Source organism: Poecilia mexicana, unplaced genomic scaffold (genome assembly GCF_051168715.1).
Source record: "Poecilia mexicana isolate PSO_F unplaced genomic scaffold, ASM5116871v1 scaffold_13, whole genome shotgun sequence".
Taxonomy (NCBI): Eukaryota; Metazoa; Chordata; class Actinopteri; order Cyprinodontiformes; family Poeciliidae; genus Poecilia; species Poecilia mexicana.
Window position 1 is genome coordinate 28,979,324 of NW_028263382.1, and position 24,765 is coordinate 29,004,088.

Below are 24,765 nucleotides of genomic sequence, written 5' to 3' on the forward strand. Positions count from 1 at the left end.
AATGTGTAGGTTTTTTATTTTCTTTTCTTTGCTTGACATAAACATATTCAATAAAAAAACAGGACCTGACAATGATAACATGTTAAACTACTTACAAATAGAGATAAATATGATAACTGACAATATATGGTCTAACATATTTGACTCTATCAAGAATTAATGTGATCAGCCTTGAGTAAAAGTATTTGCCCCCTTACATATTTCTTGACACTTGGTTTTGTTGTCACACTTCAGTGTTTCAGATCAATGCTTTTCAATTTGAAACTTTTGTTGGAGGCCATTTTTGGAAAGATGTCTTTTTTTCATAGCTAAATTACAAACCCACATTTTAATTTTTATTCATTAAATGTTTTTTAGTGTTCTTCTCTGGCTGAAACAAAATGATGAAACACTTTGGAGCAAATATACACAGTATCAGTCCAAAGCTGGAGGCCAGAATAGCAAATATCTCCACAGCCACAGTAAATTTTCCAGGAGAGCTGACATAAGCTGGGATGAAGGTGATCCAGACGGCACAGAATATCAACATGCTGAAGGTTATCATCTTGGCTTCGTTGAAATTATCAGGTAGTTTCCGAGCTAGAACAGCTAACACAAAGCAAAACACAGCCAGCAGGCCGATGTAGCCGAGCACAGCCCAGAAACCAACAGCAGAGCCTAACGCACATTCCAGGATGATCTTCTCCTTGTAGGTGCTCAGATTTTTCACTGGGAAGGGAGGACTCACAACCAACCATATGATGCATATTATAACCTGAATAAATGTAAAAGACACTACAGTCATCCTTTGTTGTGGAGGACCAAACCATTTCATAGCATTACTACCAGGAAGTGTAGCTTTAAAGGCCATTAGAACCACTATAGTTTTCCCAATGTGGCAGTATGCCCTGTGGCCTTTGAACGCACCACACAAGTGCTTGAATCTAATTGGTTGTGGCGCTGGCTGCCTGTATATAAAGGGCCCTCCCTCACCTGGTTGACATGACGTTGTTTTCCTTCCGGTTCAGACCTCGGCGTTTGCTGGTGCGGCACGCTAGGTAAGGCAGGCTTCACCTCTCTCAAGCAAACTTATTACTTGTGATTTAGTTACATTTTCTGTATAACAGCTGCAAATTAATGCGTGCGCGCAAACGATGCGCTTAACGACACTCTGATCGCCGCCGCCTGTACAAGCTCCACGTTTCCTCCTTCCTTTTAGAGGCACTACATAAAGAGCTCAGTGGTAGGTGAAGTGCTGGAGTTTGGATGCTTTTAGATTCCATTTCTAACATTTATTTTTGATAGCCGCTGCTGTTTGTCCTTGGCCGGCTGTTTGCCCGCTGTTCTGGTTGTCCCCGACCGACGGTCCGCCTGTCAACTGGATAACCTGTCGACTGCCTACCTGTCGTCCTGTTTGCTGGCTTCATGCCCGCCGTCCTGGTCGGCGTACAGCTGGCTCCTACCACTCGTCCAGTGTGGCTAATTTGGGCTGATTGGTGATCAGCTCGGACTATCTTTCTACTGCCGCTCTGAGTGGCGTCTGCTACAGCGGATCGGTTTCTCCCCGGACAGACTCTTAATTTGGACTATTGCTGCTTGATTGTGGGCTGAACTGTATAATTGTATTGTTTGTAATTTGAATGTCTCTCTTCTTTGTTTTTTTGACAGGAACGGCCAGCTCGTGGTGTTGGTGGTGGACTTTCCGGGTGGTGGTACTCCTTTTGGTTTGGTGCACGATTTTCTTTTGTTTTGCCTTGTTTCGTTTGCTGTGTTTCTTTTCTTTTAGGACACTACCCCAAATTGCACTCCCGTCCCTGAGTTGCGCTAACACTGACTTTTAATGTGTGAGTGGTTTTAGACTAGTATTTTGATTAAACAAACAATTATAGAATAAATAAAAATTGTTACATTGTGAGATTGTCTCAAGCCTCATCTGTAGCGGGTCTGTGTGCCTTGAAGGTAACTTTTAGTGGAGTTGTTGCAACTAATTATTAAAATAGTATTTTTAAACTTAAGTTCCCAATTCTTATCACACTGCTCCCGCCACACCAAGAACACAGGAGATACAGAGAACAAATGTGATGCCAAACGCTGTGTGCCGCAGCATGCAGGACCACTCAGAGGGGGCTCCAATGAAAGTTAGTGAACATAAGAAACACAGAGTCAGAGAGAAGAGAAGCAGGAAGCTCAGCTCAGAGTTGTTGGCTCTGACAATCGGAGTTGTTCTGTGATGGAGGAAAATCACTGCTGTAATGATGGCCAGACAGGCTCCACCAACAGAGAAAACGGCCAGGATGATTCCCAAAACTTCATCAAAGGAAAGAAACTCCACAGGTTTGGGGAAACAAACATCTCTGTTTGAATTTGACCAGAACTCTCTGGGGCATGGGAAGCAATCAGGAGAATCTAACAAGTACATTATAATATGTTATTAGTATTTAAGTCTATCATGGTTAAGATTTGAATGATAAAAAATAGATTCTACCTGTCATGTTACTGATCTCTCCTTCAGGACATGGTACACAGTCATAGCAGCAGATTGGTTTTCCTTTCTGCAACACTTTACGAGTTCCTGGAGGACAACTCTCTGAGCAAACGGAGACTGGAACCTGAGACAGGAAAATGTGCAAATATTAGCAAAATAATTTCAGAAGTAACACAACAGATTTGTATTGCTTGAACACTTATCATTACTTGAGTGCCACCTTCGACCCAAGTTATTTTCCTGTTGATAAGAAACTTTTGGCCTTCTGGCAGTGATGCGTCATAAAACCCCACAGTTAAAGGATCAATTGTTCCTCTCTCACTCTTCTGCCAGTTCACCAGTTCATAAAAAGCCACTGGATCCCCATTCCCATCAAATGACACATGGTAACCATTTTGGGAAAAGTTAACTTGCTTAAGCTCAGTAAAAAACCTGTTGAGTTGCAAAGCGACAAAGATTAGAAGATTTAAAGTAAAGCATTTTTCATTAGATTGATATTTCAGTTCAGTGAAGTGTTTGATTCCCAGACCTCTTTTGACTCCAGCTTTTGGGTTTGAAAAAGGGTGAAATTCACATTTTGAAACAATGCATCATGAATAGCATGCGCTATTGCATAAACAGCCTTGTACATCATGTTCGTTATCCTCAGCTGAGATGTGTCAGTGTACGGACTCTGGAGTGTCGTCAAGTCCTCTTGTCCATTACACGTTCTTTTGGATGTATAATTGCCTAAAAATACAAAAAAAAAAGATTCAGAATGATGACTCTTAAAAAAAGAGTTTTTGTCTGTTTTTTTTGTTGTGCATAGTTGAATACACTGAAGAATGAAATCGAAATCATTCATATTCATGACACAAAAGTCTTTGACTTCCTTGTGACTTGTAGCATATGTAGATCACATCATTTCTCGCAGGATGACTTGATGTATATGTTTCGCATTTGATATGTTTATAGTATTTACATTTACTATATGAACCTTCCACACATGTTAAAACCTTTGCATTGACATGCCTTATTTTACATTCTCATACTTCACTTATGTTATGCTACGTTTTCCAACACAGAGAATCTACATTAAAAAAAAAAAGAAGAACCAAGCAACTTAATGGACCTTTTGGGATTTCAAATATGTTCATTATTACAAAAACAGCAACAACAAAAACAACAACTCACTTTCTCTCAGGCTGCAGTTGAACGCATCCTCCCAGAACTCAGTCAGCACTGAAGAGCCGCGCACTTCAGAGGGAGAGAGATCCAGCAGGAAGTCTCTAAAGCCGGGGATGACAGATTGCTGGATGGCAACTCCGATGGCCCCGGCACAGAAAGTGTAGCTCAGCAGTTGTGGTTCGGTGATCCAGGCCTCACTTCCAACCCACTGGCGAGGCGGAGGAGGCTCCTGAGCCAGCTCCTCTAACAGGACCTTCATGTCTCCAATTGCCACAAAAGCCACCACAACTTTTGATGTTGATCTGGAGAGACATAAAATGCATCAATGCAAATTAATGCATCAGTGCATTAATTTGCATCAATAGCTTTTTTTTTTAAATCAATCATAATAAAAGAAATAATTTAGTTTAATATAATATTTATCTGATTTGATGATGCACATCAATGCAAGGCATATATGTAGGCCATACAGAAACCTTCTGATAATATCAGCGACTCTTTGGATTTTGCTGCGTGGGTTGGTCCGATAAAAGGCTTCAGAGTACTCCACGCAGATCCCCTCTCGCAATGCGACTTCTAGAAAGGCCGCCATGCCGTTATTTCCATAATCCGAGTCCGACCGAACGGCTCCGATCCAAGTCCAGCCAAAGTGTTTCACCAGCTTGGCCAGAGCATCAGCTTGAAACTGGTCACTGGGGATGGTTCTGAAAAACGTCGGATACTGTTTCTTATCTGACAGGCAGGCACACGTGGAGTAGGGACTCACCTACAAAAAGAAAACAAACAAACACACAAAAAAACAAAAACAATGAAGCTCATGAAAATAATCAAAGAAGCAGAATGTTTCAGTTTGCAAAAATTGAAATTATTTACCAGGGGAATGTTAAACGGTCCCAAAACACGTGATATACTCATGGACGACGTGGATCCAAACTCACCAACGACAGCCATCACCACACCAGAGTGAGAACAGTTGTTGCCCGATTTAAACACAGAGTCATTGCCGTTTAGCAGCTGAATGGCTGCATGCATAGCCACCGGTACGGAGGCACACGAGTCGTGGATCTGATACCCGAGTTTGACTCCTGGCAGCAGCTCTGTGCTGTTATTGATCTCCTCAATGGCAAAGATCATCGCTCGAGTGAGGCGCACACCACGGGCGTCCACCCTGCACACACAGCAGAAATAAAGAGAACAAGGACAATTAGCATACTGTTACAAAACATCACACTAATACATGTCATCGCAAAGTTTAAAACAATGTAAACCTCATAATAATTATAATCGTCAGTCTTAATGTATTTATTTCTCCATTTAAAATAAATGTTCAAAAGCACTTTGTTTTAAAGGAAGAAAAAAATGCAGCTTTGATAGAACAGCCATCATTTTAAAATAAGAAAATACACGTGATGCATATTTATACAATATAAAATAAGCAATAGCTGATGCTGCAATGGGGGGGGAGAAAAAACTAATAATTTAACCAGAATTTAACATCATTTCCACCTCCTCACTTACTAACCTGCCTGTGCAGCTCTGAATCCGAGGCGCTGTGTTGTAGTTGTTGTCCACTGTGTGCATGTTGTGGTGGATAGAATAAACGCCTCCAATGATGTAGTCCCCATCCACAGAGAACGCAGGCGTATGAGCGGCACCCTGCTGGGTGCACACTGAAGCCATCAAACCAGCATCGCTGGATGGAAGACCCGCTGATTTTTCCGGGCTACTGACAGACTCAACAAGACCAACAATCGTGTTCACATCAAGCAGACTTAGAGCCAATGCCAGGCCAACACACAAAGCCGAGGCTCCCATCCCTGAAGAGAATGAAGGTGTGTTTCAGCTTTTCTATGTAGCGTTTGTTGTTTGTCGCAGGAGACAGGAGTGAATGTCGATTCACAACAGGCTGAGATCCAGGGTTTTAATTGGACGACCTTCGTGTTTGAGTTTTTTTTCTACTTACGTCTTTGCTTTGTTGTTGAGATATTAACACTAATCAGATCTGCATGTCGCTGAACCTTAGTTTTATGAACATGTCGCTGCTTGGTGAGGTTTAAGATTCTTAGCATAAAACTTTAAGTCTGACAGTGTAAAGGTTTTCTGACAAGTTGTGAAGCTATTCTTTTTATTTTTTTTCATGTGCTTCACATTGTTAGTTTAAAAAGTAGTCAGGTATTACTGTATGTACCTACTGCTTTATGTGCATTGCTCATTTTCAGACAATTGAGGGTTTTTTCTTTTAGCGTTTTGCTTTAATTTTGATAAACCATCAAATGCCAAATGTACCTTTTAAGGGGTTAAAATTCGAGATTAACCTTTTTGTGTCAAAGAGGTTTGACAATTGTGGCCAAGTTGCATAAAGTTAATCCCAAGATTATTCATACCCCTGGCAGATTTACGTTTTGTTAATATATCAGACAAGATCTTCTTTATTTAATAATCAAAAATATCCAGTGTTCCATGGTCAAAGACATACATTGATATATCAAAAGAGTCAAAATACTGTAAAAATGTTCACCTATTTCAAAAAGTCATAAGTAATACAGATTCATTACACATAGTGACGACTTCAAGTCTTTATTGTATTTCTGAGGATTATGGCTTAATGTTTTAAGCAAACAGCTGATGTTTAGCCTTGGTACATTTTGTACATAGGTGTTGGTTGTTCTTCTTAAGTACAAGTCATGATTAACAGCAGTAAATTCAGACATATATGGAGAAAAAAAACTAAGACTTTAACATTTACATTGCTTACAAATGTAAATGCTAGTTGATATATTGCCATGAATTATCATAACATAAACAACTCAACCATATTGCTTCCAGACAATTTAAAAGGGATACTTAACTTTTGTTCATTAAATATTTCTTAGTGTTCTTCTCTGGTTGAAACAAAATAATGTAACACTTTGGAGCAAATATACACAGTATCAGTCCAAAACTGGAGGCCAGAATAGCAAATATCTCCACAGCCACAGTAAATTTTCCAGGAGAGCTGACATAAGCTGGGATGAAGGTGATCCAGACGGCACAGAATATCAACATGCTGAAGGTTATCATCTTGGCTTCGTTGAAATTATCAGGTAGTTTCCGAGCTAGAACAGCTAACACAAAGCAAAACACAGCCAGCAGGCCGATGTAGCCGAGCACAGCCCAGAAACCAACAGCAGAGCCTAACGCACATTCCAGGATGATCTTCTCCTTGTAGGTGCTCAGATTTTTCACTGGGAAGGGAGGACTCACAACCAACCATATGATACATATTATAACTTGAATAAGTGTAAAAGATACTACAGTCATTCTTTGTTGTGGAGGACCAAACCATTTCATGACATTGTTACCAGGAAGTGTAGCTTTAAAGGCCATTAGAACCACTATAGTTTTGCCAAAAACACAGGAGATACAGAGAACAAATGTGATGCCAAACGCTGTGTGCCGCAGCATGCAGGACCACTCAGAGGGGGCTCCAATGAAAGTTAGTGAACATAAGAAACACAGAGTCAGAGAGAAGAGCAGCAGGAAGCTCAGCTCAGAGTTGTTGGCTCTGACAATTGGAGTTGTTCTGTAATACAAGAAAATCACTGCTGTGACAACGGCCAGAAAAGCTCCGCTGATTGAGACTGCAGCCAGGATGATTGACAGGACTTCATCAAAGGACAGAAACTCCACGGGTTTCATAAAACAAGCATCTCTCTTTGCATTTGGCCAGAACTCTTTGGGGCATGGAAAGCAGTCAGGAGAATCTAAAATATAAAGCAAACTCATTTGTTAACTCATTGATATTTTTTGCCAAGCTGGTGCTTTGAAATGATTACAATCACCTGTCATATTACTGATCTCTCCTTCAGGACATGGTACACAGTCATAGCAGCAGATTGGTTTTCCTTTCTGCAACACTTTACGAGTTCCTGGAGGACAACTCTCTGAGCATGATGACACTGGTACCTATATCACAAAACAAATGATGTTCTCATGTAGCAACAACGAAGCAAAGGTTTATCTGTTTAAAAGTTTCTCTCTTGTTTAATTACTTCAGTGCTGTCCTCCAGCCAGGTTATGTTCCAGTTGATGTGGAACTGCTGGCCATTTGGCAGTGATGCATCATAATATCCCACTTTTACCAGTTCATTAACTCCTCTGTCACTCTTCTGCCAGTTTACCAGCTCGTAAAAAGCCACCGGATCACCATTGGGGTCAAATGACACATGATAACCATTTCTGGAAAAATTTACTTTCTTCAGCTCTGAGAAAACCTGCGAAGCAACACAGCATTAAGGGAAAAGAAACAGACCATTTACATTTAAATGCCATGTAACAAAAGTAATGACAAATGTATTGTCAAAGAATTAGTTTAGAACCGCTCTCTATTCAAACATACCTGGTTTGGGTCCAGTTTAATGTGTTTATCACAGTGTATGGTTTCATTTGTTTTCAGGCAAACTGCATTGTGAATAGCATGAGCTACTGCATAAACAGCCTTATATGCCATGTTGGTGATTCTTAACTGAGATGTTTCCGTGTACGGGTTAGAGAGTTTTTTAATGTCTTCAGTTCCGTCACACGTCTTTTTGTCTAGATCAGAACCTAATGACAAGGAAAGATTAAACAAAATCTTATCGAAAATGCAACAAAACTTTCTGAGGGAGTCTTGAAAGATCTCATAACATTTTATCTGAAAAGTTAAAATGTGGCATTAATCCCTTTACACATAAGAAAAATCTCATTCTGAGTAGTTAAAAACATTTTGCTGAATTATCATAGAAGAACATTCAAAGTTGTTTTTTTTCAGTAGAAAAAATAATAATAGGTTATTGTTTTAAAAGTAGTTAAAACTATTTTTCTCTTTGAATATGTTCTGGGTTGATTATGCTGAAAAAAGTTCATCACTTTTGCCGCATTTTTTCACTTTGAACATTTACTTTTCAGGAAAATACAAGTAAACTGTCTCACTTTTCAGCTTGCAGTTGAATGAATCCTCCCAGAACTCAGACAGCACTGAAGAGGCTAACACTTGTGAGGGAGAAAGGTTGAGAAGGAAGTCTCTCAGACCAGGAATGACTGATTGCTGAATGGCAACACCGACGGCCCCCGCACAGAAACTGAAACTCATCAGGTGTGGGTCCGTTACCCAAGCCTCACTTCCAATCCACTGGCGAGGAGGAGGGGGGTCTTCAGCCAGCTCCTCTAGGAGAAATTTCATGTCGCCTGGAGCTGCAAATGCCACAACGACAGTTGATGTTGATCTGAGGAGAAATTATTAAAGTATTATATAACATATAGCAGTTTTTTTTTTCTTCAAATCAGTTTCTTTAATTGAATATTTGTCTAATTTGCTGAAACTCTTCGATACAAAGTATACATGCAGCAGATACAGAAACCTCCGGATGACGTCAGCGACTCTTTGGATTTTGCTGCGTGGGTTGGTCCGATAGAAGGATTCAGAGTACTCCACACAGATCCCCTCTCTGAGCGCCGCCTCAAGAAAAGCCGCCATGCCGTTATTTCCATAATCCGAGTCCGACCGGACGGCTCCTATCCAAGTCCAACCAAAGTGTTTCACCAGCTTGGCCAGTGCATCAGCCTGGTACTGGTCACTGGGAATTGTTCTGAAAAAAGTTGGATAGTGCTTCTTATCTGACAGGCAGGCACACGTGGCGTAGTGGCTCACCTAAAACCAAAAAACAAATTAAGCGTACATGCGTAACAATTACAGCAGCAGAGAGACGATTTCCTTAGGCAGAAAACGACATACGAAGCTATCCACCTGAGGAATCTTGAAGGACCCGATAACACGAGACATGCTGATGGATGGAGTGGATCCAGATTCCCCAATAACAGCCATTACCGCACCAGACTGAGAGCATTCATCAGCTGTGTGAAACACAGAGTCGTGGCCGTTCGCCAGCTGAAACGCCACATGCACGGCGACAGGCACAGATGCGCAAGAATCGTGGATCTGATATCCCAGTTTCACACCAGGCAGCAGCTCTGTGCTGTTGTTTATTTCCTCAATGGCAAAGATCATCGCACGAGAGAAGCGCAGTTCACGAGGGTCTATTCTGCACACACAAAGTATGAGTGTGTAGCTTACGCATTGAAAAGACAAAGTGATTTGACATGTTGCTACAAAGCAATCCAGAAGAAAATGTTGCTTTACCGATACAGTACACATCAGTACAAAGTAAAAAATGAGGAACCATCTTATTCGATAAAACCTAACCCTGAAAACGTATTTTTTTCATTCTTTTAAAGTTAAAAAAAAAAATTTAAAAGATTTAAAACAGAAAAATTCAACTAAGCCATATTATCACAGCCTATGTCAACGTTGGAAAACAAAAAAAATCTCAGCTTTTCAGTTCAACATCATTTCCACCCTCTACTCACTTACTAACCTCCCTGTGCACGTCAGAGGCTCGGGAGCTGTGGTGTAGTTATTATCTACCATGTGCATGTTGGCATGGATTGAGAAAACACCTCCAACGATGTAGTCGCCGTCCACTGAGAAGGCAGGTAAATGAGCAGTACCCTGCGAGGTACACTTCAAAGATGAAACCCCATCAGCGTTACCATCAGACCCACCCCAACCAGCCACAGTTCTAACCCCAAGGAGACACAAGGCCAATGTCAGGCCGGTAATCAAAGCTGAGATGCCCATCCCTCATGTGCATGCAACATGTGTTTTATCCTTCTTATATCATTCTTTTTCTGTCAGAGGAGGAGATTTGACTCTTTACCAGCAGCCTGAGAACGATTGTTTTAATTGGAGGATCTCTGTGTGTTTACGTTTCGAGGCGTGTCTTCTTCCTGTCTTTTTCTTTTTCTCTTTTATTAAATAAACATAAATAGTTGAAGAATATGACTAAATTTTAAAGTTCGCTTCTAGCTGAGAGTACGTGGAGGTAGGTGTGAAAGAGCGTAAAGATTTAACAGATTTTTTCTTAAGTTATGAGATGTTCCATTCATTTCATAAACCTCTGAAGATATCAAAACCAAAATACATAGCTGTTGTCTAACATGAATGTTAAAGAAAAGGGGAATAATTAAAGATAAATGTTCCAGTCAATGATTATGGGATTCTTTCAACCATTCTGTGTTTTAATGTATTGCTGACATATTTTGTGATATTAATGGTCCCTTCTAAAATAAATGAGAGGTGCTGAACAGTTTGGAAAATAGATCAAGGCAGCACACAGAGAACTGCCAGCCACAGTATTTTAAGTTTTTTTAACGTAGGAAAAAAAACTACGTTAAAATACCTTTAATACCTGCCTAGAGGGTATTTCAGAAGGTTATTTAATTAAAAATAAGCCTAATTGGACTGTAAATTCTAACTTATTGAAAATGACTGTAACCATTCAGAAATAATGCTGTATATTTTAGAAAAATTGGTATCTCTGACATTTCTAACATAAAAGCTAAAGCTTATCTGAAAACTAAAAAATATCTCAAAATTGAGAAGCACTGATCCGTGTATGTGCTGTGCATTTTATGTGTTATTGTCTGAAACACATATAGATTGCACTGGGGTTTTTCACTGTTTTCTGCATTAACCAGGGGTGGAAATTAGCACCTGCCACTGGCCAAATATGGGTAAAAGTATGAAGTGGCATGTAAATTGGAGCAACGCACGTTGCAGGTTGACAATTTGAACAGAAAATAAAAAGCTGCATTCAGTTTGAACTTCTGTCCAGAGGAGGACTGGCCGTCTGGACTACAGACTGATGCATTTACTGTCCATATCTGGCGGCCCTACGCTGTCATAAATTAACAAAAAAAAAGTATCTGAAATATAATTTTTATCGACCGCGACAGCCCATTGGTTGATTTTATTGACGGACATTAGGCTTATCCAATGAAATCCCTGGGTTCTCCTTAGCCCGCCCCTCCCCTCTAAGGTTATAAATAGAACCATTTATTTGTATGGGTAACGGCTAGCTGCTAACCGGAGTCCGAGGAAAATGAGAAGATACAAGACGGGGCGGGTCAGAAAAACTACGACAAAAGCTAAAAAGTGCGTGAGCCCATTCAGAAAAATGTGTCAGACTAACCGATATGTTAACCACACAAACTTTGACCGCTGGAGCAGATTCAGTAGCGGAGGAGGGAGAATTAGCGATTCAGAGGCTTTATTATCTTTGGAGGAAGGTGATAATGAGAGAGTTCAGATGAGCTGCTGCTGCCCGGTAAAAAGGAGTGAAATGTTCATAAAGAAAAAGTTTCATGCAGGCCGGAGGGCAGGTGTGTTTGTGTGTGTGAGTCCGGGAAAGGGAAACCAACACTAAGCACCAGGAAGTCAAACAGGAATAAAACTCTGGAATAAAACAGGAATAATGACGGCCCGTGGAATTAATAATGAACACGTTCTGAAATCTTAAAAGGTGCATGCTGAATGAAAATGCTGAAGAGCTAAGATATCTAACCTATAAGATGCTCTTAAAATAAGAACAGTTACTATTTCAAACAGTGCTTCCACTCATAATAGCAACAAATGAATATTTGAATACAAGAATGGATTAGGGAGAAATTACTGTTTTATTTATTTTTTTCAAACATAAAGACAGTCATATTTTCCTCACAAAGTAAACATCTAAAATGATCAACAACATTGCATTTAGAACTACATACATGTACATATAAAGAGAATAAGGATTTTTATTTTTTTATTCTGCTTTCAGCTGAGCTCCGATAGCTTAGCCTCCTCGCGTTGTTTCCAAGCAGGAAAATAGTGAAAAAAAGTCCGTTTTCCACCTTATTACCGTTTCAGTCATGTGACCTGACATTCCATTCAATAATGCAGCAAGTTCGTACCACAGCTAAATTATTTTAAGTAACTTGGATTAAAAGAAGAATGTTGTTTTTGTCGGCTGTTTATGGACACCAAAGATGGCGCTAAGATCCCTCCGTCTACAGCAGTGACGTCACGTTCCAAAGCTCTACAAGCAACTTTGTAAGATTAAATGTTACCCATTTACCAGGTGCTGTCATAATATTAACTCTATGCCAATGTTAGGTTTTGTTCATTAAATGTTTCTTAGTGTTTTTCTCTGGTTGACACAAAATGATGAAACACTTTGGAGCAAATATACACAGTATCAGTCCAAAGCTGGAGGCCAGAATGGCAAATATCTCCACAGCCACAGTAAATTTTCCAGGAGAGCTGACATAAGCTGGGATGAAGGTGATCCAGACAGCACAGAATATCAACATGCTGAAGGTTATCATCTTGGCTTCGTTGAAATTATCAGGTAGTTTCCGAGCTAGAACAGCTAACACAAAGCAAAACACAGCCAGCAGGCCGATGTAGCCGAGCACAGCCCAGAAACCAACAGCAGAGCCTAACGCACATTCCAGGATGATCTTCTCCTTGTAGGTGGTCAGATTTTTCACTGGGAAGGGAGGACTCACAACCAACCATATGATACATATTATAACCTGAATGAATGTAAAAGATACTACAGTCATCCTTTGTTGAAGAGGACCAAACCATTTCATAGCATTACTACCAGGAAGTGTAGCTTTAAAGGCCATTAGAACCACTATAGTTTTCCCAAGAACACAGGAGATACAGAGAACAAATGTGATGCCAAACGCTGTGTGCCGCAGCATGCAGGACCACTCAGAGGGGGCTCCAATGAAAGTTAGTGAACATAAGAAACACAGAGTCAGAGAGAAGAGCAGCAGGAAGCTCAGCTCAGAGTTGTTGGCTCTGACAATTGGAGTTGTTCTGTAATAGAAGAAAATCACTGCTGTAATAATGGCCAAAAAGGCTCCGCTGATTGAGACTATAGCCAGAATGGTAGACAGGACTTGATGAATGGAAAGAAATTCAACTGGTTTGGGTAGACAAGCATCTTTCTTTGAATTAGGCCAGAACTCTCTTGGGCATGGAAAACAATCAGGTGAATCTGAAAACAATGGCCAAAAACAGTTGTTAACAGTCAGTATTTGGTGTTGCAAATCTATGTGAAAAATATATGATATGACCTGTCATATTACTGATCTCTCCTTCAGGACATGGTATACAGTCATAGCAGCAGATTGGTTTTCCTTTCTGCAACACTTTACGAATTCCTGGAGGACAACTCTCTGAGCAAACGGAGACTGGAACCTATAAGGAAATCACATGACCACAATTTGAAACATTACAGTTGTGAAACACTTTGCAAAGGTTTTATCTGTTCATTATTTTTCCTTTTCCTTATTACTTCAGTGTTACCGTCCAACCATGTGACATTCTGGTCAATGTTAAACTGCTGGCCCTTAGGCAGTGATGCATCATATTATCCCACTTTAGCCAGCTTGGTAACTCCATTTTCACTCTTTTGCCAGTTGACCAGTTCATAAAAAGCTACAGGATCACCATTAGGGTCAAATGACACATGGTAGCCATTTCTGGAAAAGTTAACTTTCTTCAGCTCTGAAAAAACCTAGAAAAGAAGAGCATACTTTAGGCAATCAATTGAGTGTATAATTTTGAAGTTTATTGGAAAAATTACAAGTAACTAAAAACATTCAGTATTAAATAAACAGTTCATATATACTGAGAAAAAAAAGTTTGACATTCACTCTATTCAAACTGACCTGTTTCGACTCTAGTTTGATGTTTTTTTGACACTAAGTGTTGATGTTTGTTTCATGACAAACTGCATTGTGAATGGCATGAGCTATTGCATAAACAGCCTTGTAAACCATGTTAGTGATTCTTAACTGAGACAATTCGGTGTACGGGCTCGAGAATTTCTGAATATCTTCTGTCCCGTCACACTCTTTGTTTTCTTGATCAGAACCTAAAGACACTAGAAGAAAAATGCTAAATTAATAGAGTATGTGTTTTCACACATACTCTATTGAATTTAAGCTGCATTTTGCTGCAAACACTTAAGGACCTACATTTCCTAAAGCAGTACAGTTTGTTCGGTCACTTCCTGCATGCAGTATCACTGTTGTGTCTCCAGTTCAGTCTGTTGTCCAGCTGAACACCAAGCTATTTTACACTACCTTCTTCTCCCATGACAAAACTAGTATTTGACCAAACTGTGTTTAAGCTGACCCTTTTTCTTTTGAAATCTACAATGAAATTCTTTATTTTGTTTCCATAAAAAGACGACTGTGCCATCACCATGCCACAAAACACTCCACCAACTCTCTGTACTCAGTTTCTTGACCATGTGTGGTACAACAAGCATCTTTTTGCATAGTTCTAATTTGTGTGGCTGTTGTCTCTGCCTTTACACAAAGAAAAATTATATTTCTGTATACAAAATAAATAATTGTAAACCAGTTAATTGAAAGTTAGGCATATCCTGTTTCAGAAAGATCATCTGACGTATCAAGGGACGACATTTATAAACACACAGTTGCTTCCAATCAGAGACACTTAAGTAATGGGCATTTGGGATAGCACTGGTTTGAGAGTGGCAGTGAGTTTTTCACTTGCTGCTTTGTTTGCTTCTGCAGTAACTGCTGAGGCTTTGTCTACAAAATGCACTTTGCAGGGAACCCCTCGTTCCTCTGCGTTCTCATCAGACGGGGACTTTGTCATTGGAGGTGTTTTCTCAATTCATTATCAAGGTTATGGAGTGATTCATAATTACACCAGTAAGCCTGAGCCTCAAGGATGCAGAGAGAGGTAAGAGGGAGAGAACAAAAGTTTTATATTACTCGTGTAAAGTTGACTTGGATAACGTTTTGTTTGTTTGTTTTGGACAGGTTTGGGGGCACTTTTTACATTGAATATCTAAATTCAGTCTCCGAAAATTATTAGATGTGCTGTGTACAATTATTAGTATTACTGCATGTATTTGGTTGTTTTTTTATTTTGTGACGCCTTTTCTTCTAGTGTAATAAATACCAGCACTCACCAGATTGATTTTGTTCAGCTTTAACGCCAGGGATCTGCGCTTCTCCCGCACAATGATCTTTGCCATCGAGGAGATAAACAGCAGCACTGATCTGCTGCCCGGCATCAAACTTGGATATCGGATCTATGATTCCTGCGTGTCGGTTCCTGTTTCGGTGCACGTGGCATTTGAACTAACAAACGGTGAGGACACCGTGTTCTACGAAGGCATGAACTGCTCCCGGTCCGGTGTGGTGATGGCTGCTGTCGGAGACGCGGGATCCTCTCCCTCCATCAGTGTCTCACGTGTTATTGGACCATTCAACATTCCTCTGGTAAGAGGAATACAGTCATAGTAAGATGAAATCCAAAAAACCTCTGCTGATGGACGTTGGATTTTTTTTTTCTACACTTTGCACTTCTCTTGCTATAGGTGAGCCACTTCGCCACTTGTGCTTGCCTATCAGATAAGAAACAGTTCCCAACTTTTTTCAGAACCATTCCCAGCGACCATTACCAAGCTGATGCACTGGCCAAGATGGTGAAATACTTTGGTTGGACTTGGATAGGAGCCGTCCACTCAGACTCAGACTATGGAAATAATGGCATGGCCTCTTTTCTGGAAGCTGCTCTCAGAGAGGGGATCTGTGTGGAGTACATTGAATCCTTTTTCAGAACTGACCCACAGATCAAGATCAAAAGAGTTGCAGACGTTATCCGTAGGTTCGTATGTTTAATGTTACTATTTTAAAAAGAATCTATAAATTAAAGAGATTGCTTTGGCAAGTTTGGTATGGTTTTACTGAAACCTCTTTTCAGATAAATTTTATAACTGTAAACTCTTCCAAACATGTGGCCTATGCGTAGAAGTGCTGCATAAAATCAACATGTTCCAATGTCTTTTCAGATCAACAGCAAAGGTTGTTCTGGCATTTACGGCTGTTGGCGAAATGAAAGTCCTTTTAGAGGAGCTGGCGTTGGATCCTCCTCCACCTCGTCAGTGGATCGCGAGCGAGGCCTGGGCAACTGACCCAAACCTGATGAGATTCAGTTTCTGTGCGGGGGCAGTCGGGGTAGCCATTCAGAAATCTGTCATTCCAGGATTGAGAAACTATCTTCTGGATCTCTCTCCCTCTGAAGTGGCAGCTTCCTCAGTGCTGACTGAGTTCTGGGAGGATGCGTTCAACTGCAGCCTGACAGAGAGTGAGAATGTATATATCTTTTCTATCATGAGAAAGGAAAAAAGATTAACAGATTTGCTAGAGCTATTTTTTCATGCGATTGAAAACAAAAATGTTTTACCTGTAGTAAAACAAATCGATTTATTTGGCAACTTACCAAAGTTGAGATGTTTTTCAGCATAGTGCTTTTTGTTCCAAAAGCAATAAAAGCCTGACTTTTCTTTTTTTTATGATTAACCTTATATTGTTTGTCCATTTTTTATGATAATGTTGTTGATACAAAATTTACATTTCAAAGTTTTCATAATATTATATTTGTTGTAGTTTTGTACCAATAATTTATTACATTAAATGTTTATCAAATTAATCTTGAATTATTCATATCACCCTGGGAAATCAAGAAAAAAAATTCTAATTTCATAATGCTTTATTTCACTGATCTTGAAGGCATTTTTAGGAATTTGGAGAGTCACAAACTTTATTTGTATCATTATATATTTCTGCGTTTGCCATTTGTTCTTTCATTTAATCGACATCAATATAAAAAAACATCTAAATATGCTTCAACACAACAATAGTTAATTAGTTAGGTTGACAGACAAAATAAATGTGCAGTGTATTTATTTGTCTTCAGCTGCTGACAAAGAAAAGAGAATGTGTGATGGAACTGAAGATCTTAAAACTCTAAAAAGCCCGTACACTGAAACATCTCAGTTAAGAGTTTCTAACATGGTGTACAAGGCTGTTTATGCAATAGCTCATGCTATTCACAATGCAGTGTGTCAGGAAACAAATGGAACCATTCAATGTGACAAACGCTACAAACTGGAGCCCAAACAGGTCAGTCTGTTGCTAAGTAACTCATCAAACCTTTCATTAGCATTGATTTCTCAATACATGGTTACTTAGTTCTGGTGTTAATTTTAGAGGTTGCTGGTTTCTTTTTTAATGTCTGTTTTTATTTTAAAGGTCTTGAATGCATTGAAGAAAGTTAACTTTTCAAGAAATGGTTACCATGTTTCATTTGATGCTAATGGAGACCCTGTGGCTTTTTATGAGCTGGTAAACTGGCAGAAAAGTGAGAGTGGAGTTATTGAACTGGTAACAGTGGGATATTATGATGCTTCACTGCCAAGAGGGCAGGAGTTTCGTATCAACAGGAACATAACCTGGGTGGAAGGAGGCACACGAGTAATAGCCCTAACACAACAGTTTCTTAGATTATGAAGTTTGGAGGGCAACAGTTTTGTCAAAAACAACTGAAAAAAATTAAAGTTGCTATTTTACCTCTGTTTCTATGACAGATTCCAGTGTCTGTTTGCTCAGAGAGTTGTCCTCCAGGAACTCGTAAAGTGTTGCAAAAGGGAAAGCCCACTTGTTGCTATGATTGCATACCATGTCCTCCAGGAGAGGTTAGCAATATAACAGGTAAAATCAAGTTTTGTTCTATGGATAAATATGTCTTCAAAATTTGTCATAAAAACAAAATGTTTCATGTTATTTTAGATGCGCTTGACTGTTTTCCATGTTCCGAAGAGTTTTGGCCAAATACAAGGAACGATTCCTGTTTTCCCAAACCTGTGGAGTTTCTTTCCTTTGATGAAGGCCTTTCAATCATCCTGATTGTTTTCTCTGTTGGTGGAGCATTCCTGGCCATCATTACATCAGTGATTTTCTTTATTCATAAAACAACTCCAATTGTCAGAGCCAACAACTCTGAGCTGAGCTTCCTGCTTCTCTTTTCTCTTATTCTGTGTTTCTTATGTTCACTAACTTTCATTGGAGCCCCCTCTGAGTGGTCCTGCATGCTGCGGCACACAGCGTTTGGCATCACATTTGTTCTCTGTATCTCCTGTGTTCTTGGCAAAACTATAGTGGTTCTAATGGCCTTTAAAGCTACACTTCCTGGTAGTAATGCAATGAAATGGTTTGGTCCTCCACAACAAAGGATGACTGTAGTGAGTCTGACTTTAATTCAGATTATTATATGTATCGTATGGTTGGTTGTGAGTCCTCCCTTCCCAGTGAAAAATCTGACCACCTACAAGGAGAAGATCATCCTGGAATGTGCGTTAGGCTCTGCTGTTGGTTTCTGGGCTGTGCTCGGCTACATCGGCCTGCTGGCTGTGTTTTGCTTTGTGTTAGCTGTTCTAGCTCGGAAACTACCTGATAATTTCAATGAAGCCAAGATGATAACCTTCAGCATGTTGATATTCTGTGCCGTCTGGATCACCTTCATCCCAGCTTATGTCAGCTCTCCTGGAAAATTTACTGTGGCTGTGGAGATATTTGCTATTCTGGCCTCCAGCTTTGGACTGATACTGTGTATATTTGCTCCAAAGTGTTTCATCATTTTGTTTAAGCCAGAGAAGAACACTAAGAAATATTTAATGAATAAAAAGTAAAAAATAAAAATCTTTCTTTGGAACAAACATACTATAAATGTGACATGACCTATATTAAAGCGTATTCAACCTACTTACATTCATCCAATAAAAGAATATTCAGTGAATTTATTCTCATTCGTCTAATGGTTTTGTACAATACTCTGTTATATTGTGACTAAAACGTTTTCAATTGAAATTGGAATTACTTTTAATTTTATATAAAATCTCTGCTTGTGTAAAACAAGACTCATGTTTATGCACACTAAAAATATATATTTATTAATAAGTTGTATTTGAAGAAACATTTCAGATAAACAGACCTTCCTCTATTGTTCACTATTGATTTATAGATCATGTAAAATATCACCTATGTTCTCTCCCTTATTTGTTATGACATTAAGTGGTGAACTGGCACTAGCAAAAAACAAAGTGGAAATTATATTTGTGTATGTTTCATAAACAAACACAAAGGGAGGACACTTTCTTCTAGAAAGATCATCTGACGTATAAGAGGAGGGGATTTATAGATCGGCAAAAGGACAGAAAGATCCAAGTAGAGACACTTGACAAATGGGGATCAGGGCCATTTTTACTGCTTTGAGATTGGCACTGAGTTTGTTGGAGCTGACGTCACTGGTCAGGCTGCCTGGCCTTGTAAATGGCTTAAAACAACAATTTCCTTCTGAACAAATGTCAAAGACCTCCAGTGTCGCTGCTGAGGCCTCATCTGTGAAATGCACTCTGCAGGGTAAACCTCGTTTATCGGCATTCTCAACAGATGGGGACTTTGTTATTGGAGGTGTTTCCACCATTCATTATGAACATTATGCAGTGGTTTATAATTACACCACCCAGCCCGAGTCTCCGAGATGCACAAGGAGGTCAGTAAGAAACAGAGGTGTAGAAATGATCTTGCATGTGTTTGCTGCAAAGTTTGCTGTCATGTTGGAGACAAATAATTAAGTTGCTTTAAAAGTTTTCTATCACAATGAGCTAAATTGTGTATTTTTGTTATTGCAGTGAAAATATGATTAAGTTGGAGCTGAAGTTAAAAAAATTTTTTTTTGATCTAGATTGTTTTTTGGATGCATTTTTTTTTAAATTTGAAATCCTGATATTGCCTTGACAGGAAGCACTTCAATATTTTGACGTTCAGATGACTTGCTTATAATAACTTAATGCCAAGAAGAATTTGCTCTTTTGTCCCTCTCCAATTTCATCTAAACATCAGCATGTTGTGTTCAGCCTTACTGGCAGGGGTCTGCGTTTCTCTCGCACTATCATCTTTGCCATTGAGGAGATAAATAACAGCACTGATCTGCTGCCCGGCATCAAACTCGGATATCGGATCTATGATTCCTGCGTCTCGGTGCAAGTTTCAGTGGATGTGCCGTTCCAGCTATTGAACGGCGAGGACCCAGTGTTCTACAGAGACGGTAATTGCTCCCAGTCTAGTGTGGTGGTGGCTGCCGTCGGAGACTCGGGATCCACTCCCTCCATCATCATGTCACGCATCATGGGATCTTTCAAAATTCCTCTGGTAAGAAGTGTAAATTGACTGTAATCTGAAATTTTTTAAATAGCTCTGTGCAGGTATGCACCTGGCTTTGGTTTTCTGTTTTGTCTTTATAGATCAGCAGCTTTGCCACGTGTGCCTGCCTTTCAGACAAACAGCAGTTCCCAACTTTTTTCAGAACAATTCCCAGCGACCATTACCAAGCTGACGCTCTAGCAAAGCTGGTGAAACACTTTGGTTGGACTTGGATAGGTGTTGTACACTCAGACTCAGATTATGGAAATAATGGCATGGCCTCTTTTCTTGAAGCTGCTCTCAGAGAGGGGATCTGTGTGGAGTACATTGAATCTTTCTTCAGAACTGATCCAGCGAGCAAAATCCAAAGAGTTGCAGATGTTATCCGTAGGTTAGTAAGTTTGTTATTTTTGCATGCATATCAGAAATTTTAAGATAATATTAGAGAAAAGGTTTATCACAGTAAAAATGCCAGTGTTGAATTAACATCCAAAAATTGTCTATATGTGTCCAAGTCAGCTGGTGTTAAACACTTTTGAAACTGTTAAAAGATTGACACCCTTTTTTTGGTTGTTTGTTAAGTTAAAATTGGTTAATAATACTGAAATGGGTTTAAGAAAAGTTAAACTTTCCATTTCTGTGTATTGTTTTGAATATTTTTCACTGGATTTGATTGATATGGACACCTTGTGGGGTCAATTATTTACTTTTTTAACACCACATTATGTTTTGGGATCAATACTATCCTGGTGTTACTTTTAATATATTTTAACACCAGCACTGTTGTAAATGTTAATGTGACACTCTATTGTTGAATTTAACACCAGCTGACTTGGACACATATAGACACTTTTGGGTGTTAATTCAATACTGGCATTTTTACTGTATGATTGAACACTGTGATTCTTCAGCGGTTCCTTCACACTTGGAATTCATGAACAATTGTGTTTTTCTGTTGTCTAGTGTCTTTTCAGATAGACCGTAAACTGAAACTACAGATGATCAGCGGTGTTATAACTGTCTTTATCTTCAAAATGATTTGCTTATGTTCAAGTACTAAATCATGTAATCAACACATTGCATGTCTCTTCAGATCAACAGCAAAGGTTGTTCTGGCATTTACGGCTGTTGGTGAAATAAAAGTCCTTTTAGAGGAGCTGGCGTTGGACCCTCCTCCACCTCGTCAGTGGATCGCGAGCGAGACCTGGATAACTGACTCAGACCTGATGAAATTCAGTTTCTGTGCGGGGGCTGTTGGTATGGCCATTCAGAAATCTGTCATCCCAGGTCTGAGAGACTTCCTGCTTGATCTCTCTCCATCAAAAGTGGCTGCCTCTTCGGTACTTACCGAATTCTGGGAGGAGGCGTTCAACTGCAGCCTGACAGAAAGTGAGAAACAAATAATCTCTGATACGTTATTTGTTTTCATATTTACTGTAATGACAGAAAAGGATTGTCACATATTAAAATAGAACAATGTATGTATGTTTTTAATCAAGATTTTTACATTATTTTTCTTTTTTTTTTACATTTTACCATAGGTAAAATTTTCTGTCTGAGAAATCCAAAACACATGGTGTTTGTTTCATCTGGTCTTAATTAACAAATAATTTGTGTATTTAATGTTAGAATGTTAAAGGCACTTTTGGAGCACACACACACACACACACACACATATGAGAGAGAGAGAGAGAGAAAAGTGAGAGTGGAATTATTGAACCGTTAACTGGTAATATATATATATATATATATATATATATATATATATATATATATATTTTTTTTTTTTTTTTTTTTTTGTGATTTTTTTCGTTTTTGACATGAACATTGTCTTGTCTTAAAGTGAAAAACCCCATAGGGAGCATCTACGTAATTCAACATAGTGAAAAGTAAAAAAAAAAAAATTCATATTATTTTTTTCTTTTTTGTGTGTATCTGTATGTCTCTGCAGCTGCTGATCCAGACAAGAGAGTGTGTGATGGAACTGAAGATATCACAAACCTTAAAAGCTCGTACACTGACACATCACAGTTAAGAGTTACTAACATGATGTACAAGGCTGTTTATGCTGTAGCTCATGCTATTCACAATGCAGTTTGTCAGGAAACTAATGGAACCATTCAATGTGACAAAAACATCAGACTGGAGCCCAAACAGGTCAGTCAGTGCATCTGGTAAATCCCCATGTTTTTCATTAGCAACTACAGACTAGACACTTAATGTCAACAATATTTTAAAATATTGTTCCAGTTTTTCTCTTTTATTTTACTTTGAAGGTTTTTAAAGAGCTAAAGAAAGTGAACTTCTCCAAGAATGGTTACCATGTGTCGTTTGATGCTAATGGAGACCCTGTGGCTTTTTATGAGCTGGTAAACTGGCAGAAAAGTGAGAGTGGAGTTATTGAACTGGTAACAGTGGGATATTATGATGCTTCACTGCCAAGAGGTCAGGAGTTTCGTATCAACAAGAACTTAACCTGGGTGGAAGGAGGCAGACAAGTAATATCCCAAAACAGTAATTTCTTAGATTAGGAAGTTGAAAAAGGATTTGTGAAATATGTTTTCAAAAAAAGTTCAAAAACTGTCATTTTCCTGTCTTTTTCCATGGCAGGTTCCAGTCTCCGTTTGCTCAGAGAGTTGTCCTCCAGGAACTCGCAAAGTGTTGCAGAAAGGAAAACCAATCTGCTGCTATGACTGTATACCATGTCCTGAAGGAGAGATCAATAACATGACAGGTAGAATCTAATATGTTTCATATGCATCCATATCTACAAAAACCATAAACTAAGGATTGTTTGTCAATGTTATAATTTTTATTAGATTCTCCTGACTGCTTCCCATGCCCCAGAGAGTTCTGGCCAAATTCAAACAGAGATGCTTGTTTCCACAAACCTGTGGAGTTTCTTTCCTTTAACGAAGTCCTGTCAATCATCCTGGCTACACTCTCCATCAGTGGAGCCTTTCTGGCCATCATTACGTCATTAATTTTCTTCAATCACAGAACAACTCCGATTGTCAGAGCCAACAACTCTGAGCTGAGCTTCCTGCTGCTCTTCTCTCTGACTCTGTGTTTCTTATGTTCACTAACTTTCATTGGAGCCCCCTCTGAGTGGTCCTGCATGCTGCGGCACACAGCGTTTGGCATCACATTTGTTCTCTGTATCTCCTGTGTTCTTGGGAAAACTATAGTGGTTCTAATGGCCTTTAAAGCTACACTTCCTGGTAGTAATGCTATGAAATGGTTTGGTCCTCCACAACAAAGGTTGACTGTAGTGTCTTTAACCTTTATTCAAGTTATAATATGTATCATATGGTTGGTTGTGAGTCCTCCCTTCCCAGTGAAAAATCTGACCACCTACAAGGAGAAGATCATCCTGGAATGTGCGTTAGGCTCTGCTGTTGGTTTCTGGGCTGTGCTCGGCTACATCGGCCTGCTGGCTGTGTTTTGCTTTGTGTTAGCTGTTCTAGCTCGGAAACTACCTGATAATTTCAACGAAGCCAAGATGATAACCTTCAGCATGTTGATATTCTGTGCCGTCTGGATCACCTTCATCCCAGCTTATGTCAGCTCTCCTGGAAAATTTACTGTGGCTGTGGAGATATTTGCCATTCTGGCCTCCAGCTTTGGACTGATACTGTGTATATTTGCTCCAAAGTGTTTCATCATTTTGTTTCAACCAGAGAAGAACACTAAGAAACATTTAATGAACAAAAACTAAAACCAAAAACAAGTTTGTAAAGTAATTTTGCTATTATATCTGCTACAGTGAATTTTAACTTTTTTTTTGAGTTTTAAGTTTTTTGCCAGAAATGTCTGTGTTCTCACTATAAATATATTTATAGGAACATTTATGTTATTATTCTTCACTTACTTTTGCATGTTATTTTTATATTTGCATATATACACACAGTTAGTGTACATATGTTAATTCAGAGAACAGGCTTGAGATTCAACCAAATTTGCACAATGTTTATTAATTATTCTTGTAATGCATTGATTTAATATTACATAAATAAAGGCTTTAAAAAAATAATCATGTATATTCACATCTGGCTTCTTCTGGTACAGAATTATGACACATGAACACTTTAATAACATGAAACTGAAATAAAATTCAATATGAATGTTGTTTACAGACACATTAAATGTTATTGGTTATATTTCTGATTGAGCACCACATAGATGAGGGTGGAATG

At 39.1% G+C, this 24,765-nt stretch overlaps 4 protein-coding genes and 1 pseudogene across 5 annotated transcripts; 2 read left to right on the top strand and 3 right to left on the bottom strand.

Moving 5' to 3' along the window:
• Nucleotides 1-328: 328 nt before the first annotated feature.
• Nucleotides 329-4,796, bottom strand: LOC106905686 (extracellular calcium-sensing receptor-like). 2 transcript variants are annotated; one of them, XM_088012007.1, is made up of 8 exons: nt 4,505-4,796; nt 4,108-4,397; nt 3,638-3,933; nt 3,042-3,193; nt 2,674-2,949; nt 2,465-2,588; nt 2,029-2,385; nt 329-894 (listed from the first exon to the last, which is right to left on the bottom strand). In XM_088012007.1, the coding sequence occupies exons 1-8, from the start codon at nt 4,763-4,765 to the stop codon at nt 329-331; spliced, it is 2,322 nt and encodes a 773-aa protein (XP_087868133.1). In that variant the 5' UTR covers nt 4,766-4,796. The 2 variants fall into 2 exon arrangements, with proteins under 2 accessions (XP_087868133.1, XP_087868134.1); XM_088012008.1 differs by having other exon boundaries at nt 2,674-2,887; nt 2,986-3,193.
• Nucleotides 4,797-6,475: 1,679 nt separating this feature from the next.
• On the bottom strand, nt 6,476-9,671 carry LOC106905691 (extracellular calcium-sensing receptor-like). The gene is made up of 7 exons (XM_088011400.1): nt 9,396-9,671; nt 9,010-9,299; nt 8,582-8,874; nt 8,010-8,215; nt 7,663-7,884; nt 7,453-7,576; nt 6,476-7,374 (listed from the first exon to the last, which is right to left on the bottom strand). The coding sequence occupies exons 1-7, from the start codon at nt 9,654-9,656 to the stop codon at nt 6,476-6,478; spliced, it is 2,295 nt and encodes a 764-aa protein (XP_087867526.1). The 5' UTR covers nt 9,657-9,671.
• A 2,966-nt stretch (nt 9,672-12,637) lies between these two features.
• Nucleotides 12,638-14,799, bottom strand: LOC148155874 (extracellular calcium-sensing receptor-like; annotated as a pseudogene).
• A 726-nt stretch (nt 14,800-15,525) lies between these two features.
• On the top strand, nt 15,526-19,120 carry LOC106913975 (extracellular calcium-sensing receptor-like). Its single transcript, XM_088012009.1, has 7 exons — nt 15,526-15,805; nt 15,904-16,193; nt 16,378-16,673; nt 17,286-17,491; nt 17,621-17,842; nt 17,956-18,079; nt 18,158-19,120. Exons 1-7 carry the CDS (start codon nt 15,545-15,547, stop codon nt 19,054-19,056), a joined length of 2,298 nt encoding a protein of 765 aa, XP_087868135.1. The 5' UTR covers nt 15,526-15,544; the 3' UTR covers nt 19,057-19,120.
• A 608-nt stretch (nt 19,121-19,728) lies between these two features.
• LOC148155875 (extracellular calcium-sensing receptor-like) lies at nt 19,729-24,287 on the top strand. The gene is made up of 8 exons (XM_088012143.1): nt 19,729-19,919; nt 20,284-20,578; nt 20,671-20,960; nt 21,663-21,958; nt 22,521-22,726; nt 22,846-23,067; nt 23,180-23,303; nt 23,389-24,287. Exons 1-8 carry the CDS (start codon nt 19,729-19,731, stop codon nt 24,285-24,287), a joined length of 2,523 nt encoding a protein of 840 aa, XP_087868269.1.
• Nucleotides 24,288-24,765: the final 478 nt, after the last annotated feature.